This window comes from Pecten maximus, chromosome 10, assembly GCF_902652985.1.
Source record: "Pecten maximus chromosome 10, xPecMax1.1, whole genome shotgun sequence".
NCBI classification, from domain to species: domain Eukaryota; kingdom Metazoa; phylum Mollusca; class Bivalvia; order Pectinida; family Pectinidae; genus Pecten; species Pecten maximus.
In genome coordinates this window covers 23,917,642-23,937,153 of record NC_047024.1, presented here as the reverse complement: position 1 = coordinate 23,937,153, position 19,512 = coordinate 23,917,642, and the positions used below count along the sequence as shown (strand labels likewise).

General features: G+C 35.1%; 1 protein-coding gene across 4 annotated transcripts; it reads left to right on the top strand.

Annotated features, from left to right (window-relative positions):
• Positions 1-481: 481 nt before the first annotated feature.
• Positions 482-18,369, top strand: LOC117335751 (E3 ubiquitin-protein ligase TRIM33-like). 4 transcript variants are annotated; one of them, XM_033895928.1, is made up of 10 exons: positions 482-607; positions 1,790-2,116; positions 3,606-5,486; positions 7,378-7,543; positions 8,022-8,082; positions 8,266-8,504; positions 8,857-8,992; positions 10,023-10,097; positions 11,841-12,026; positions 14,917-18,369. In XM_033895928.1, the coding sequence occupies exons 2-10, from the start codon at positions 1,798-1,800 to the stop codon at positions 15,103-15,105; spliced, it is 3,252 nt and encodes a 1,083-aa protein (XP_033751819.1). In that variant the 5' UTR covers positions 482-607; positions 1,790-1,797; the 3' UTR covers positions 15,106-18,369. The 4 variants fall into 4 exon arrangements, with proteins under 4 accessions (XP_033751819.1, XP_033751823.1, XP_033751820.1 ...); XM_033895932.1 differs by lacking the exon at positions 482-607 and having other exon boundaries at positions 1,697-2,116; positions 3,606-5,201; XM_033895929.1 differs by lacking the exon at positions 482-607 and having other exon boundaries at positions 1,697-2,116; positions 8,266-8,495.
• The last annotated feature ends 1,143 nt before the right edge of the window (positions 18,370-19,512 follow it).

The window sequence follows — 19,512 nt, the reverse complement described above, 5'->3', positions numbered from 1 at the left end:
TTAATTATCTACAAGTTATTATTGATTCCTTGTCACTGTACATCGTGCCAAATCTGATTTCCAATGTCTGTACTTCTAAAAATAATCAGATTTACTTTTCATTGTGCCCTGTGTCAATCACAGGCACTCAAAAAAACACCGTTCCCAGTATCCGCGCGAGAATGAGGTAGTGCGTCAGTAAGTGGGGCCGTCCTGACAAGCCGTGTCAAGTTGTGAGTAAATACCTTCAATAACAGATTACACCTATACTTAGTCAGCATAGTGAACGCCTGCGGCGATAACTTGGCAGGCGAACAAAGGCCGCGTCCCTGACAGGCCGAGTTACTTGGCAGTCAGCCAACAGTATTGGCAGCTGGTGTTTATCTTAATACGTTACTAAAAATAGATAAGCTCGCCAGTTGTAACTAGGCTAGGTTGTGGAAATTTTCATAGGCGTTTTCTGGGGATTTTCCACTGATTAACAAATACCACGTGATATCCGCGTCGTATAACAAGTCCGTGCAGAAATAAAGGGACATTATATGGAACATCCTCAGGCATGCGGCTGAGAAGAGGCAAGGCGAAGAAGAATGATTAGATTAGTAAACCATCCAGTATAAGATACGTTGTAAGTTGGAAACGATGAAAGATATTGAGATATTCTAATTTTATCACGGGAATACTATACTAGTCTAGAAGTTAAAATGATAAGTAAAACAAAGTTTGTGAATCAAGTTGAATGTCAATATCAGCCGAATCCGGATAAAGGATCAAGAGAATATAATTTGCCAATATACGAGTGATATAACAGCAATGACGTCATTGAAATTATTGATCACAAATGTATACGACTGTGCCTGTGTACATATAGTGTGATGACGTCATGTTTTACTAATGACGTCATATTTCAAGTGTTACAAATGACGTCAGACAAGTTTTGAAATAATTGGGAATTGTGTGTATGTAATGCCTGATGACGTAATAATTCCACTGATTACGTCATATATATTAGTTTACGAATGACGACATCAGACTAAATGGCGTGGGGATATACAAGTGTGTAATGACGTCATGTTTCAACTATAATGGTGTCATATTTCGAGTTTTACAATTGAAGTCATCTGTTTTAAAACTATATGGGAATCAGTGATAGCAACGTGGTGACGTCATGTCTTACTTATATGACGTCATATTTCAAGTTTTACAAATGACGTCATTGGGATTTTAATTGATTATTTCTTTGAGTGTATTAAATATTACTGAGCACAAAGAATACGACTGAACTTTCAGTGACCAGACAATATGCTGACGTCATATTTGATTAATGACGTCATATTTTAAGTTATTATCAGGATTTTATAATATGACATCTTTATTTACTTTACGCAATGATTGGCGTCATTTTTAAGACATATCAAAAATTCTTAAGTATATTTTCGAAGAAATAATTATGCAATAAAGCAGGAGAGATTAGCTATAGAACAAGTGGAGATCATTTCTCTCATTTATAATAACCATGGATCATAAAATCATGTCATCAAGACACAGCTTATGTGACGCTGTCAATATATTTCACTCAGGATGACAGCATGATGTGAGTTAATGTATGTGCTCGAGCATATGCCGCCTCCAGCTCCTTTGTGTTGACACGGACCTTTGTTTACACAAATACCCCGTGGCGGTCCTCAGCTTAACTAACCGGAAGTAACACTGTGAAGCCCAACTCCTCAAAGCGAGACTGCGGTAATGGCGGCATGTTTGTATCGAGCTAAGCTGTTTCGATAATAATGCGATTGCTTCCTATTTTCAGGTATAAAAATGGCAGAAGAGATAGAGTTTACCGAGGATGAAAACCCTTTTAAATTGTGCGTGCTCTGTGCAACTGACTTGAAGGATAAATCTCCAAAATTACTTCCATGTCTACACACATTGTGCAACCCTTGTTATAAGACGCTCTTTCAGGTTCTGAAACCTGAAGACCCTACGCTCGATGGCTCGAAAAATGAAACTGAACCAGAAAAGGACAATTCTGATAAAACAGACACATCTGGAGGGGGAGGCGGTGACCCCACACCGTTAGACGCGGATGCGTGCCTTGTTGTGGATCTTGAAAAGCCGGCAAACGGTGATACCACTAGTAAGTGTTGAAACTTGGACCCGGAGTTGACAGGGGTGTTTGTCAGTCACGACACGTGCTTTGTTATGATAGTTTTTTTTACTGGTTTATGAATAATTGCACATCTATAGAAGATGTCGATTTGCATGTTATACCAGAGCATAGGCGAAACTCGGGCAGTATTTGAGAGACTACAAGTACAATAGGCCTAAATCATCTGAAAAAATAAGGGAATAAGTTATATAAAAAAGTATAGAGTCTACCCTTATTTTGATATTATATATAAAAAAGTATAGAGTCTACCCTTATTTTGATATTATATTGTATCAATTTACTGTCAGAATTTCATATGTCTGTGACCCAAATTGGATTTACAATCCATTGTTTTCATACTGATAATTAAACTGCAGCACAGTATCTTGTGCTTTGATAAAATCGTTGGTCTCCAGTAGTATGTATATAGCTCAAACAGATTTCAAGATTTAAATCTAAAACAGCTTTCAGCGTGATTGAAAAAACAATATACAAAGTATGACATTTAAATATTTCCAAGTATTTTTACTGCTGTTTAGGTCCCCCAGTTACATCTGGCTTATTTGCTGTACTTTTGAACTTTTTCATCTTCACCAAATTGAAAGCAATTAATGCACGAGTGTATTAAACATTAATATGACACACATACAGGCACATGTATGCACAAAGGGTACTGGGGGAAATTTATTGACTTTAGATAGGTATGGATTTGACCCCGATTTGTAATGATATTGATAACAGTAATAAGAGTCAAGATCAATATAAACGTTACATATTTTTGATCCTAACTCAATTTTTTATTATCATTATCATTACAAACCCATGTCTAAGTGTCCTCTGGTTCTCACACCTCAGGCAAATTTTCAAATAGATAAAGGTCAAATTGTTCTGTCCAAAATGTCGGTTTGACTGGTCAACTGCTATACCCCCCCCGATTCATATTTGCATATCAAAATTTTATGGTTAATTTGATTAACAAGTAATCATTATTTATGTGGTTTTGATATTCAAATGAAGAGTGGCGATGCATGTTGACATTGTAGTGATATAGTTGCAAAATACATTTTTTAAATTTATGAAGGTTTAGTTAATCAAGCTGACTATTTCAAGGGGAGTAACTCAAGTTCAGTTTTGATGCAAAATACTGGAAAGACACCGTCCAGTTTTGAGTTATCATTGTGAGATTCTAAATTATTCAAAACAAAAATCAGAATTTTATTTGAACTGATCATGAGTCACAATATCTTTCCTTATTCAGCAATGTATAATTTACTGAGAACAAAAATGCTATTTTTCCTGATTTCAGCAGACACAAACTGTTATGATTATGAATAATCTAATATTATGATTATGAATAATCTAATATTGAAAGCAGAAATAACACTATACAAAATATGCAAACTTGTATACATTATATGAAATTTAGTTGGTGAAAAAATGAGCTTTATTGAAGTATTTCATCTTTGCTGTTTTACAGAAAAAGATGGTGAGAAAAGTATTGACAGTTTTGCTGTGTCCTGTCCTGCATGTAGTGCTGCAGTTGATAAAACCCTGGTCATTGACAATCTGTTCGTGAATCTTGATGCAGACACACCAATAGTTATTGACGAAGATGAGGAAGAGAAGGAAGAAGTTCACAAATGTACAGCATGTGATGAGAATGAGGAAGCGTCATCCTTCTGTCTTGATTGTAGGGAATGGTTGTGTGATCAGTGTGTTTTTGCACACAAGCGTGTACGAATCACTAAAGATCATTCAATCTCTCCGAAAAGTGAACTTAAAAAAGATGATGAACCTCCAGTCACAAAGGGACAGAAAAGTATGTTCTGTCGTACACATAAGCATGAGCCGTTAAAATTATTTTGTGAAACATGTGATAAATTAACTTGTCGAGACTGCCAACTTTTAGAACATAAAGATCATAGGTACCAGTTCATGAATGAGGCTATCTCAAAACAACGTGAAATTCTACAGCATGTGGTTGTCAAAGTTAAACAAAAATTACAAAATTACAATCAAGCGGACAAAATACTCCAAGCTAAAAACCAGGAATTAAAGACAAAGTTGGAAGATGTATGTGACAATATCAGAAATGTGACTGATACACTTGTTAATGAAATAAAATCACATTCAGAAAAGTTAGTGTCTCATTTGGAGAAGTACATTAGTGGTAAGACCTGTGTCATCTCTGATAAACAGAGGTTAGTGAACGACGCTGTGTTCCGAATGAAACATTCTGTACTATTTGTGGAAAACGCCCTGACGTTGGGCGATGACCTATCCATTCTATACACAAAAGGTTCGATGATGAAAGTCCTCGACCAACTATCCCGCACTGGCATTCCATTTCATCCTAGCATTCTCAACTATGCCATCACATTTGAACATGAAAAAGACTTCCTTCTGAAAAACATCATCAAAGTGGGCCATTTGGTAATTGATGGTACTAATTATCCAAATTCGTGGCCAGCAGGTCATGTGACATCACAACCCACCTCTATGCCCCTTCCTAGTGCTGCTTATGCGACCAGCACTCCTCACTCTCATGCTCCAAACATGACTGTACCGCACCGACCAGCAATTCCAGGCTTTGAAAGCGTTGCAGCTCGAGTCCCACCAAATATATACAACCACATTAAAAACCAAGTGAAGAATTATCCACCCGAGAAACAACGAGAAATGTTTCAGAAAATGGTTGAACAGTACCAACTTCGACAACAGCAGAAGGCAATGCAGCAGTTTCGGCAGCAACAGCAGCTACAGCAGCAACACCAGGGGCCACAGGGCATCTACGGTGGGATTCTAGGCGGCTCAAACTACACCCAGGTAGCAGGGCAGGTTCCGGTTATAGAGGCCACGCGTAACCTCAGCAACATCACTAATGGCGGTATGCCAGTGCGTCCTCCTATGTCAAGTGCATCTAACAGATTCCCCGCCAGTGGCGCCATACACAATTTGGCCAGTATGAATGCAACGTTCTATAACCCTGCAGCACCAAGTCGGCCCTCTGCTCCTTCAGTGAATCGCAATCAACCACCACCACCAGCTTACAGCAGACCCATGGTACCCCAAGGTATGAATGCATATGCCATGCAGCAACAAAACTTGCCAAAGCGTAGCACGGCCCCTGACCTGTCTGGATCGGGTGGTTACAGTGCGCCACGATCGGGCATGTGTCAGGAGGCGTCTGGGCCGACGCAGGGTGGGTACCGCCAGAGGCAGCAAGTGTCAACTGAGGGGCAGCACCAGCCATGTAGCCCCACCGGCTCTTGGCATGCAACTATCTGTGATCTTACCAATAAATATCTGCCCTCCACGCAATCAGGCCCCAAATCATTTGAGCAAACCAGATCCCCAGGTAAGGCCTGCCATCTCTTTGTGTTGTGAGTATATATCCCCAGTCAGTTGAAGTAGCTAGCTCGCTTCCCACTCATTAGTTTAACCAAATCACCTGGTTTAGCATGTACAATTAATATTTACTAATTATAATTAAAATGTCTGCACGTTATCTATCCCACTCCTAGTATTGAATTCAGTAGTATTCTGTTGCAAGGGAGACAACTCTTGAGTGACTTTCACTTGAAAACAAAATTGAAAAACAGACAGCATGCTTCATGACACTTGTTATCATCAGATTGACAAGACAAATGACTGAAGTAAATGCACTGATTTGAAGACTATTAATTACGAAGATGAACATTGACTATTAATTTTGAAGATCAACATCTTTGTGACTTTGTGTTGCATGCTTGTAGTAAATTAAAGAGATTAATTACTAACAGCTGATCCAGAACAGACTTACTAATATGGAAATTATTTGGTAATAAATGAAGTTATGATGTGTTATAACAAACAACAATTGTTGTATAATTTATGATGTGCATTAAATCACTTTGATAATTTTTCCATGAAACAGTTCCAAAGTTCCAAATTTCCTTCAGAATTTTTATTCATGAATATATCCTAGCTGTAACACTACAGAATAGATCTGGAGTTACTTGTTATTTTAAAATAAGAAAAAAAGGTTTTACAAAAAAATATTTAAAGGTAATAACATCATGAATGACAGACCGAAATAGATGCAAAATTGCCTTTTAGATAATTATATAAAAACTCGGGATCTTCTCCACTTCCGCAGACCTGTGGGATAGAGGGACATTTTGATATACCTGGCACAATTCACACTTCCGTACTGGTTACACATCATACTGCTTCAATATATGTATTCAATAACAGCAAGATGCACATCGCCCAGTAGGCCAGAAAAATCTACTGACTGCTTTGCATGGAAATTTGCTTTGTCCGTCAATTTATGTTGATTTTACTTGGTTAAACTTATTTGAGGTCTGATTGCGTGAAATTGTGCAGTATTAAATATCCATGGAATGCATACAAAGGTTGCAACAAAAATGTTGTATAAATTTTAAAAAATAAGTTGTGCATGAGTTAAAATTTTTTGTTTTTGGTGTGTGCCAATACCAGAATGCCATGGCACTTTGTCTATTTGGACATATGTGGAAAAATAAACAGAAAGAAAGCAATGCTTTGCTTCAAATTCATTCATACACATAATGACAATAATGTTGCTGGCCTTCCTAATGATAATATGTTGAGTAATTATAGATATGTACATCTAGACAAAGTTCATTATTATTAATATGTCCGTGTTCTTATTAAAGAGGTTTATTTTAGTAAAACCAAAATTGCCAGTTGAATTTTCATGTTGTGGTACTGAAAAAACTCAACAAAACAGCCAGTTCAAATGTAATAACCTAATACATGTATAGCTATATAATTGCAGACTGTTTTTATCTGCATCTTAGCTTTTAATGAGAACACTTTATACCTGTATGAACATGATGTAAACTATATGATATCTTTACTTCAAATTTGGTTAAACTATTTATTGATTACATTTCATTGACACACATCTTATATAGACGATTTTCCTTTTCCCCATGACCACCACAAAGTGGTCTTAGGCCATGGATACCACAAAGTGGTCTTAGGCCATTTCTGTCCTTTGTCCAGTCGTCTACAAAACATCATCAGAAGTCATTCATTTATTTGAAGGTTTTAGGATTCTTTTAGGATAAAACATCACTGCCTGTCAGATTGGAAAGTTTTTACCATATTAGCCTCTGAACTTATTGATTTTGCATACATCATATATGTATATAACTCTAATTAGAATGCAGACTATCAACAATAGATGCACATGTATTCCCATGTAATTAATATAATTAAAGGTGCACAGGCTGCCTCTCATGCCAACCAGACCCCAAGTCCAGCTGGGGCAGGATTTGACCAATCTGGGGGCGCCAGCCAAGGCGGGACCAGAGTCACCCCTGACCTGCCGCCGGCCACCAGTAGTAGTGCTGAATCAGGACAGGCAGTAGGATCGGTCACCAACAGGTAAATTCTCCCAACAATACACAAATACTATTTTAGTTATTTCACTAATAAGATTATAAGCACTATTTAAAATTTGTTATATTTTCATATCCCTCATTAACTGAAGGGGAACATATAGTAGTAATAGTAATCATCTTGTTGTGTGTCTGTCCATGATAAGCTAGAGCACAAGATATCTCATGAAAGTACCCCTGGACATATTGAGCTCAAATATATATTCGCAATAATATCATACCAAGATCTAAACCTGATGAGATTTTAGTTGTTATTGGCTGTGACCACTTATCTCCTGAATCTTTGAAGTTTTATAATGGGACGTGGACGTGGTAACCAGTATTTCCAGTATATTTATTGTGGGAGCCACCCCCCCCCCCTTGCTTTTAGGTTTAATTTATAACTTGTAACTTTTAAGATTATATTGTGTTGACATTTGACTTAAGATGTACACTCATTTCCACTTTTTTTTTTCCAATTTCAGCCATGTAAAACAGGAGTTTACAGAATTTCCCCCTTGTTCCTTTTCACAGCAACAGTCACAGGTAATTTAAAACTGCAAGAACCTTGCACTTACACTTTACAGTTGAACAATCAAAATGGAATATGAAATTTCATTTAATGATTATTGATAATGTTGATTGCAAATCATGCTAGATTTGTGGTTGTATGTTGCATTCAGATCATGCTTAAATGAAATTAATTTAAGAAAAAAATTGGTATTTCAGTCTTCAGGGACAGTACTTCTGCCATCGCAGCCACCTCCGCCCCTTGTACACATGAAACCTCCCGTGGCACCAGTGGGGGGAGGCAAGACGATGCCGGTCCCTAACAATAATGACCCTAATGAGGACTACTGTGCAGTGTGTCAGAACGGGGGCGACCTTTTATGTTGTGACAAGTGCCCTAAGGTGTTTCACTTAAAATGTCATGTCCCCGAGCTGAACACTTACCCAAGGTACGTCCAGTAAGTCCCACGCATAATCATGCATGTTTTTATACTTCCTAATCATTATCATCACATACCATTGATCTTTATCTTTCCTGAAAAATTCTTGCTTCTATTGTTTACATAGCCTTTCATGATTCACTGTTATATATATATATCAAAGTTTTTTATGACCCCACTGACTTCGAGATATGAGGTTTGAAGTATATGGTTAAAATTGAATCTTAATGTAATACTTCATTGACTCATGTCATCCTGAGACATCTTCATTTTCTCTGAAAACTGCTTTTAAATCTAGTTTGATCATCATTTTATAGATGTGTTGGACAGTAGAAATAATAGATTTTGACAGTAGTTGATTTATTTACAGTGGAGAGTGGAGTTGTATCCTGTGTGCTACGGAAGACGACCTGTGTCTGACACAAAAGGAGAACAAGGACTTCACTATTGTACCAGGCACTGGGAAGAGAAAAGCTCCCACTGGGCTCACAGACAATGAAATCAAGGTAGGAAGCTTGTATTATGATGCCTGATTGTTAGAACTGCAAATGATCTGAGAGGCTACTCCGGTAACTATGTATCTACCCAAAGGAGGATTTAGGGAGCTATTGCTGTAAAATAATTACCCAACACAAGGACTTAAGAGCTATTCTGGTGCTTCGGAGCTCTTCTGGTAAAATATCTACAAAATGAGAGGGCTTAGGATCTATTCTGGTAAAATGTCTACACAATTGAAGGACTTTGTGCTATTACTGTAAAATACCCAGCAGAAGGACTTTGTGCTATTACTGTAAAATACCCAGCAGAAGGACTTTGTGCTATTACTGTAAAATACCCAGCAGAGGGACTTAGGAGCTATTCTTGTAAAATACTAACACAGCGGAAGGACTTACAAGCTATTCTGGTAAAATATTTACCCAATAGGAGGATTTTGGCTATTCCTGTAAAATATCTACTAAACAAAAGGACTTGTGGGCTGTTCCTGTAAAATATCTACCAAAAAGAAGCACTTGGTGACTAATCCTGTTAAGATATTTGTCTAATGGGAGAACTTAGGGTCTGCTTCTATAAAAACTTAGGGGCTATTCTGGTAAAATATTTACCCTATGGGAGGATTTAAGGTTTGTCTGACATGAACCACTGAAAGGAGTGATTTCATTCTAACAGTACCATATAACAAGCTGCATTTTCTCCCGCACCGACCATGCATGGAATTCCTTTATTTCTGGAGTACTCCCGTAGAATATTTATTTTCACGGAATATCTCGAAATTATTAAGATATGAATTGATACTTGTGATATATTTCAAACCTCGTACTTTTCCGTGAGAAATTCTAAGGTTATTTTTGTTTCCTCCAATTGTTTTCAGATTGTAGAGAAATTGATATTATTATCAAAAAATTATTCAAGTATGGCATCTTTCTAGCGACATTTAGTCTCTAGAACAATATTTCAAGAATGGTATAAATTCTCCTATGGTACATAACACTGTAATTGCTTTGTGGTGACAATGTTTACTTTATATATGTTTACTAGGCCTGTGAACGTATACTGCTAGAGCTTTACTGTCACCAGAAAAGTACTGTGTTCCATGAACCTGTCAGCAAAGCGGTGAGTTTGAAGGAAAATTTTCATGAAAACATGAAAAGATTTTCAATATTTTTCGTTCTGTATGTATTGATTATTGAGTGTTAAAGTACTTTTCTACCACAATACCCTGTGTTATTCAACTCTCAGACCATCAGTTAATCATTACAGCTGTTGATTAACAATCTGTTTATACCACACGTGGTATAAACTCTGTACGCATTTTGATTGGCTAACACGGTGAACTTTGACCCAAGCTGCAATTGTTATTGACGTCATCAATAATCCAATGACGTCACATCACCGGGTCCCGGACGTCACCGGTACACTTTATTTGCATATGCGAAATTACACTTGGCCACGTTTCCCTTTGATTCAAGCCGATATTATTGTGGTAGAAACAGGTCACACGACTCGAAATTGTTGGATATGGAATTTATTTCACACTCGTAAGTTATTTTTTAAAAGTTGCAAAAAACACTCGTTAAAGCTGGTGTCTTTTGTAACTTTTAAAAAATAACTTACTCGTGTGAAATAAATTCCATATCCAACAACCACTCGTTGTGTAACCTCTATGTATTCAACTTTATATCTAATGAACTATACTCAGTACATAATTCCTCTATTACATTGATTATTTTTCATTGTTTGTATCAGTTATATATATTAATTAGTCACTTTTATCAATGGTTAAAAGATCTGTGACTGGTCAGGGTTTTCAATTGGATTCCATGTTGTGTTGGGGTCATTATCTATTATAATTGATTTACTTAAGGATTGAATCTTGATTTGGTTGATTTCATGGGGTCATGAATTGAGTTGCTCTTGAGACAAATTTGATGAACTGCGAAGCAGTTCATGTTGAATTTGTCTCAAGAGCAACTCAATTCATGACCCCATGAAATTGACCAAATCTAGATTCAATCCTTATATTTCAATTGTTTTTTTTTTCGAATAAAAAAGTCGGTCTAGAAATTAATATCTTTAAATGCGGAAAAGCCCGAGGAGTTCTGGATTGTGCATGTCTAGTCGGTCGAGTAAAATAGTCCGCTATTTTAGGATTGAAAAACAGTATTACTTTGTCAAAATAAAAGTATTTAGCATATCTGGTCTTTCATAAAATACAAGAATACATTATACATTTGATAACTTTAATAATTATTCGATGCTTATAACAGCAATGTAGAAAAAGTGAAATCGTTCCGTGGAAGGATTTTAACCATGAATTCATGATCAAATGAAACAGATTAAGTTTGGTAGTGTCATTGAGTCCAACTTGAGTAGAAATTGAAATATTGATTGGTTTGGCACCCGTAAATGATTATAAATTCCGACATTGATTGTAATTTGTTACTCTCATTAGTGTATACATCAATTGTTTGTATGTTTTAGGAACTTTTGCTATCTTTGTCAAGATCAGGTCAAATTTCCTTTGCAAAAAACGATAACAACATGGAATATATTAATTTGTAAATTCTATAGCTTTTGATATGTATTTGCAGACCATCAAGAAACATTTGCCATGACATAAACTCTATATACATGCAATAAAAATGTAAAATATTTTTTATAATAATGTGTCAAATGTAGCAAAATAAGGAAATATATTGCTATTTTTATATATAAAAAAAAAAAAATGATTTCAATTATGATAGATACTTGCCAACTGGTACTCAACCAATTTAATACTCATTATGAAAATAAATGTATGGTTGGTAATTGGTTCATGATTGCTGATTTTGCATATTGTCTGTATTGTGTTTATAGGTGCCCAACTACTACAAGATCATCACCAACCCAATAGACTTTGGTAAAATCAAATGTAAACTGCAGCGACAGAACTTCAACCACTACAACGCCGTGGATGAATTCATCTCGGATATGCTGCTAGTGTTCAGAAACTGCAGAACTTACAATGATGTAAGTTCCACGGCCCAAGTACATAACATCAAAGTAGGAACTGATTCAAATTCTGGCATGCTTAGCTGGGTAGATTTGCCAACCTCCAGCTTGCACCGATTTTTGTATTTTTCGGAAGATAATTGCGAATATTCAACCAGTGGTTTAGGGACTTTGTTGAATGATTTTCATTTGAATCACTATTTGGACAGAATAAAGCAACATTAATAAGTGTGCTGAGTCACGATATAACAAGAGTTAGGTCCCTTTGCAATTTAAAACAATAACAATAATTAAAAAAAACTACATCTGTAAGTGTTTGGGTAGCTGATATGAAATCAGAATCTTTCGACTTTCTCTGACTTTTGGAATTTGAAACTTTTCCAATTTCTGAAAAATTCTGTATACTCCTGTTTTACATGGCTGAAATTTGGATAAAAAAGTGGAAATGAGTGTACATCTTAAGTCAAATGTCAACACAATATAGTTTTACAGGTCAACACGATTTAGTTACAAGTTACCAAGCGTTTTTAAATCTGGTTAAATTCGTACAGCGTAATCAGTCCGGCGTGGTCATATTGGGAACATCTGAATTTCTTTCACCTTCATTACATAATATTCTTATTCAGGAATTTGGTATGTAACAAGCCTTCTGGTAATATCAGATTGTAAAATAAGTTAAAGGCATTTCAAATTTAATTTTGACACATAAGCGCATTCGTCACTAAAGTGTAAAAATAACGCTAGCCATAAACCTTCCAATGTTCCTCCCTTTCAGATATACAAGTTAGACATCAAACTTTTCACTGCAGAAACTTTAATTCATGCCGTTACAGATAGCTAATTTACATATACATGTACATTGTAATTACTAGTTTACATATACATGTACATTGTAATTACTAGTTTACATGTACATGTACATTGTAAGAATGAGCTGGCAGGCTAATGTTAAAATGTTATTTTTAAGGTGTTCTGTTTTTGGCTATATTATGACAGAATAAAATTACACAACATAAATTTCCCTTAACTTATCTGTGAATTCAGAAATGATTTATGAACTGATGTGATGATATAGATTAAGTTGGAAAACTGGGATGCAATTTGTCTTCCGAAAAATACAGTTTATTTCATAAGCCTTGCAGGACTCAATGTTGTGTTTTTATTTTCATCTGTACCCCACATTGATACTCTGAATGTTGGTGCTCTATGGTTATCACCTAATTTTATATTATTTACATAACTTTTTATTTTTGTTGGGTGTTTGTTTCTTGCGTGTTAGAGTTGATTGTTCCTTGTGAATTACGTTTTCATATTATTAACATGTTTGTTTGATTTGTTTGATTTTAACCGTCCTGCTTTCTGATTTCATTTGAATTTAGATATGTGTTTTGATACAGAAATGGATTTTGTTTACTGAATGATTATTACCATGCTGGTACATTTTGTAAATGTCTCTAACTTACAATTATATTGCTTATTTTAATTATTCATGTTATTGAAATCATTTCTCGGCTTTAATCCAATAAAGTTTAGAAACTTATTGTTTAGTAGGAGGAATTGTTAAAAAAAAAAAAAGTCTGATAAAAATGTGATAAAAATTCAGTTAAAAAAATTTAAACAGGCTCTATGGAAACGATTAGGTTTCATACTTCTTGCTATTGCCGTCTAAAAGAAATGGAAAAAAAATCACCTGATATTTCTTATCAGATTTTGATTCCTTCGTGTCTGTTCATGCAGAAATTTGATGCTTAATGGATTTTTGCCCCTGTCCCCACATTTTCATTGGTTAAAATACTGTTGGGAGTTTCCTTGTTCATTGACCATTGCATGTTTTGAGAAACTAACACTTTAAATGATTGATCAAATTTGATGATAAATGTTGGTGTTGTTGGTGCTATCACTTGTTATAATTACACCCAAGACAATTTGATGTACAAATCATTTCAGCAATTGTAGAAACAATGTGATAAAGCTTGAAAATAACTAACTTCTCATCCATCTTATAAGTCACAAGACACAATTAAAGTCTATTGGCATAAAAACATGTCAGATTTATTGAATTCAAGGGTGTGAACTCGTGTACCAGTGAATTAAGTGTTTTCTTTTTTTTTAATCAACATGCTGTGGAGTTAGTTCAAATTACAAAAATTATTTCATATTAGAGACAAACAGTAGCAAAACAAAATTGTGTTTATTGGCCAAAGAAAGAGTTAGTGACAATTGGAAATGAAAGATTTCTGCAAATTCAGGTGAAAATGCCCTGCTTTTGATTTGTTACTGTACAACTTCTTGGTCAGTGGATATGCAAGTGAAAGCATGGTTGAGTTCGTAGTTTTAAGAGTACTTTGTAGTTTAACCTGTTTGTTTTTATTTTACAATTCCAGTAGGGAAAATGGTTCAAAATAGATTTGTTCAACTTGGCAATAATCTTATTCTGTTTGCCTCGAGATACCTCCTGTTTGTTAATATCAAAAACCCTGAAATGGATGTTTTTAGGTAGAGTGCAGTTCTTGTTAGTAACTTGATAAGATTACTTTGAAAATAATAGCATCTTATATGAGTGTCTGTGTAATATGAAATTCATAAAATGAGTCCATAGGCAAGCTATATTTCATAATTTTCTTTTACAAGTTTAATTCATTATTGCATTGACACAAATGTATGATTATATTGATCACAAAACTCAAATAAATGAGAAAGAAGCGAAAACTCAAAACATTTGACTTGACCTGTATGTTTTTCACTGCCAAAGCAATCATCTGACATTATCACAATCTCGTATACTTATGACGTCCCAATGGTATTATTACATGTGTGTCATACAATGTTTATAACATGGCCATATTCCATGACCGAATACGCCAGTCATGTGAAAAAAAATGTTTGAAAATGAACAAGATAACTGACAAAGTTTTTTAAGACAATACCTTTTTTCTTGCAGGCAACTTCCGAGATTTGGAAGCATGGTAAGATGGTTGAAGAGGAATTTGAGACCTTTGTACATCGCTTCCTACCATGTTATGTGGAAGTTCTTGATGAGGAACGGGAACGACCAGCAATATCAACCTCCCCACAGGATCCTGCATCCAAGAAGAAGCGGTCAGAGGATTCTGCTATTCATTTCTTCTAAAGTTTTCTAGCCAAGATTATCTTCACAGGGATGTATCTGAGGACTTACTAGTGAATGTCTTCATCCAGTCATCACATATTTAAGTTCCTCAGCAAGCTTGTGTCACATCAATGGTTGGCCGATTCTTCGTTGAACATGTTTAGTGCTAACAGTGAAAACTAGTTGTAATTAAAAACTTTTAAAGGCCAGTAGGTGCATGTATAGAATGAAAACCAAAAAATTGCAAGCCAAAATTTGCAGTGTTAAATGTCACTATTTAACAAGTAAGAATACATTTGACATTGTTGTGTTACGCTGTGTTCTACCTTGACTACAGGGGAAAATTATCATATCAAAACGTGTAGAATGTGTTTCTACAAGCAAATCACTTCTTGATGGCTAAGATTAGAACTACAGCAGTAGAGTTATAACTCTGTAAGGAAGTTGAGACTTTTCCGTTTGCCCATTTCTTTCTGTCTGTCTCGGAACTTACTGCATTTTGCCACCTGTCTGTCTATCTGTCTGTCTCGGAACTTACTGTATTTTGCCACTCTTCTGTCTGTCTGTCTAGGAACTTACTGTATTTTCCCTCTCTTCTGTCTGTCTGTCTGTCTCTGAAGTGAATGTTTTTGTCCACTCTTCTGTCTATCTGTCTCTAAACTGAATGGATTTGTCCACTAGTACTTCTCTTTCTGTCCATCTCTGGATGTATTTAATTCCCTCTGTTATCACGGAAGTCCCTTCATTTATATAAATGAGGCAGTTCAAAGTTACATCCAGTTCTTGATAAATGAGGCAGTTCAAAGTTACATCCAGTTCTTGATAAATAAGACAGTTCAAAGTGATATCCAGTTCTCTGAGAATACTATTATAGTGTGTCATATATCTCTTAGAACATGTGTATTACCTACTATACTGGAGCATGTGATACCAGTTATGTGGATGACCTTTGACCTTTTATATATTTATATTTTTCCATCCTCAAAATGGTCATTCAGTCGTCACTGTTGAATTTAAAAGTTGATTACTGTGCTGTTATGCTCCGAATCTCATCATTAATAATTCTTTTGGCAATGGAATCGGTTAGAAGATTGCAATAAACACCGGTTAGGGATGAGGGTTGACTTGAGAACAGTATTAACATAATTTGTAATAAATATTTCTTTGGTATAGATTTCACTTTCTTGCATGCTACTCTATTGGAACACCTTGGTATGTATGAATTAGTTATTTATTTTGTAGGTTGGACAAAAGTGTTTTGACAGAGACATCAGGATTCAGACCTGATACGTGTAATATTTGAGGAAATGGCATGAGTGAATGAGAGTTATTGAGAAATATGCAGTACTTTGAGTATATATACAAAACTAATCTGTATTGTGTTAAATGTTGTGTAGACTAGTACACAATTCACCAACTTACAATTAAACCATGGTGTTTGGTGAAAGAAAATGGCACATTTTCATTCCTACTATTTTATATTGTCAGGCAGTAGCATAAATGAAATTGTTTAAAATTTGAGGTTGTTTTTCACTACAAAGTGGTATTACTGGAAATAATGAGAGCGAAAAAGGCTGTATTTCATTATATTTTGATATTCATCTGATCCAGGGTATGTTGGGCTGCGTTGGCCAAGTGGTTAAGGTGTCCCAACATTTTATCACTAGCCTTCAAAACACACTGGGGCTGTTGCCTGGTACTGACCATAGGTCAGTGGTTTTACTTTGGGTACTCTGGTTTTTCTCCACCTCCAAAACCTGGCACATCCTTAAATGACCCTGGCTGTTAATAGGACGTTTAAAAATACTTACCAAATCATGGGTATACCAGGTATATTATCAGGATGTTTTTTTCTTGAATTTTAATTGGACAAGATGTAAAAAAAAATAAGAATTAAGGAGAAGCATAACACTTGGTATAATGAAATATTTTTTCAGTTTTCATGTACGTGTAACAATTTTGAGGTCACGTTGAAAAATGTACATAAATATTGTAGTTTATGAAACACACCTACAAACTATATAGATCAGTCTTAGTATTAAATGTTTGTTAGTGCTAATTCTGATGTCATAGATATAGACACAGAATATTTTGATACAAAATGAATGTAAAAACCAATTTAAGTTATAGAGTGAGTGTGAATTCCAAACAAGTAACTTGCAAAATGTATAATTTGATATGTATTTTGAATGAATGTTATGTAAATGGAATTATCTGAACACAAATTGCATACACACCTGGCAGGCTATTGGTGTGATCTAGGATCCTTGTTGAAATAATCTTGGAAAACTTCATAAACAAACTAAGGTAGAGAATATAAATTCTATCCATAATACTCCATAGAAAAAGAAAGAAATGATTGATTTATTATTTAAGTTGTGTCGTATGCTATTGTTTGGTACAATTATTCATTGAACAAGTCTTGACTAGAATAATGTAATTTGAGAGAGAAAAAAATTAGCATTCATGCATTTTATACTGTTTGATAAAATGAATTTGTGATATACAACCTGAGAATTGATTGTGGAAAACAATGTCGGTAATGCTGCTTAGTAAATGCATTTGATGATAAAGTTCTTGATTCTACTGCTATTGTATAATGAAAATTTTATTTTTACAAAAAATTAAAATATTGAATGAACTTAAGCAATAAAATTCATAATTTGCAAATGATGTTTATACTGTTCACTGTTGCGTATCATAAAATTACCCTCATTGCAGAGGAAAACAAAGAGTGAAAACTGAGCTATTGGAAATTTTGTTCCCATACAGTATATATCAATTGAATTAAATGTGTATGATTATTTCTAATTCTAAGTGTGATCATCGTTGGAAACCCATTAGTCTGTGTCCTGTCGTTTGCTTTTGTATCACAAACGACAAAGCAGAATCTTGTTTGTTTCTGATGATGAAGTGTGATACGTCTTTCTGTTGATCAAAATCTTGAAATATGTTCTGAATCTGTCACTGTGATGTTAGAAATCTAGTAATCTGTCCTGTATAAGATGATGAAGTGGTCTTACATTGACCCTGTCATTTTGGGCAGATTTGTCCTCTATTACTAGCGATGTACACTTTGTTGATGTACGACATTCTGTGGTAATTTACACAATATTTTGTGTATTATTAGGTATTATTAACAACAAAAAGAGTTTTGTAAATATTGCAATTGTGAAAGGAAATTGTTGTGATTAATTCAATTTTTTCCTTACATTATTTTGATACTTTCATGCAATTACTGTTTGCATGTTCCAAAAACATGATTGATAAAAAAGTACAAGAAGATTTTGTGTGGCGTTATTTTTCATTATACAACTTTCACAGTACCTATATCGATTGAAGGTAATAATTTGGATTATTTAATTCCGGAAAAAATCCGGACAATGGGGAAATATGATGGAATTATATTCTGTGGTGTTTGAAAGAACAGGTTTATCGTGCATTCTTGAATGGAGAACTTTGACACATCGAGTGGAACATGTATTCCATTCGAGAGAAACATTTTGGAACAACTTATTGTCGTGCTATTTTAAAACCCTAAGAAGCTCCGGCTATGCCTTTTATGTACCTGATGACTCCCGACGGTAACTGATATTGTGGAGGTTATTTAGCAGACTAGGCCTATAACACCAATACCTATGGATATTAATGACTTGCAATCTCGCAGAATGTTGATGAACATACTGTATACCGGGAAACTTTCGCAGCCGTTTCGTTGTTGCCATTTAGTGAAAGTCTCTACTCCCTGCTGTAGACATTCAACATCTGGTGCCATCGGTACTTGTAGTGGAAATTAAATACAAAATGTATTGGTGCTTTATCTTTTTAGCACGTAACTGATTTTAGACAGATTATCACAATGCTATATTGGTGCACCCATTACTTGTCATGGAAACCAAAGAATCTGCAATTAGCGTTATCATAATTTAGCAAAATGCCTACAGCACAGAAATCGCTGAAATAAGATTACCGCCAAAACAAAATTACCTTTGAAATAAGATAACCACCATAAAAATATTACCGCTAAAATAAAATTGGCGCCAAAATAGAATACGATTACCGCTAAAATAAGATTGCCACTGAACTATGATTACCGCCAAATCAATATCACCGCTGAAATATGTATTATTACAGTATAGGTAGCACACCACAGTAAGACAGCCTGGCCATGGGCAATTTTTTTGTTAAGCAAATAACTCCTGTATTATGATATGTATAAAAAATGAAAAAATAAATGTACACTATAATTGGTATATCCAGTATGAAGTAGTACATACAGGCTTCACATTTATTAAAACAAAAATCAATAAATTGGTTCCGGATTTTAAATATCCGGATTTTCCGAACGTGTGTTTACACAGGAAATTTAGTTTCGCCTACAGCGCAAAATGGAAGCCCACAGAAAAGGTAAGATAGCGGAAAAACTTA

What these genes read in the sequence shown, in the direction of transcription:
- LOC117335751 (XM_033895928.1), top strand. Translation starts at nt 1,798, where the DNA reads ATGGCAGAAGAGATAGAGTTTACCGAGGATGAAAACCCTTTTAAATTG. An exon ending in ACTTACCCAAGGTACGTCCA is followed by an intron (nt 8,505 to 8,856) that starts GTAAGTCCCACG and finishes ATTTATTTACAG; the next exon opens with TGGAGAGTGGAGTTGTATCC. An exon ending in TCACAGACAATGAAATCAAG is followed by an intron (nt 8,993 to 10,022) that starts GTAGGAAGCTTG and finishes TATGTTTACTAG; the next exon opens with GCCTGTGAACGTATACTGCT.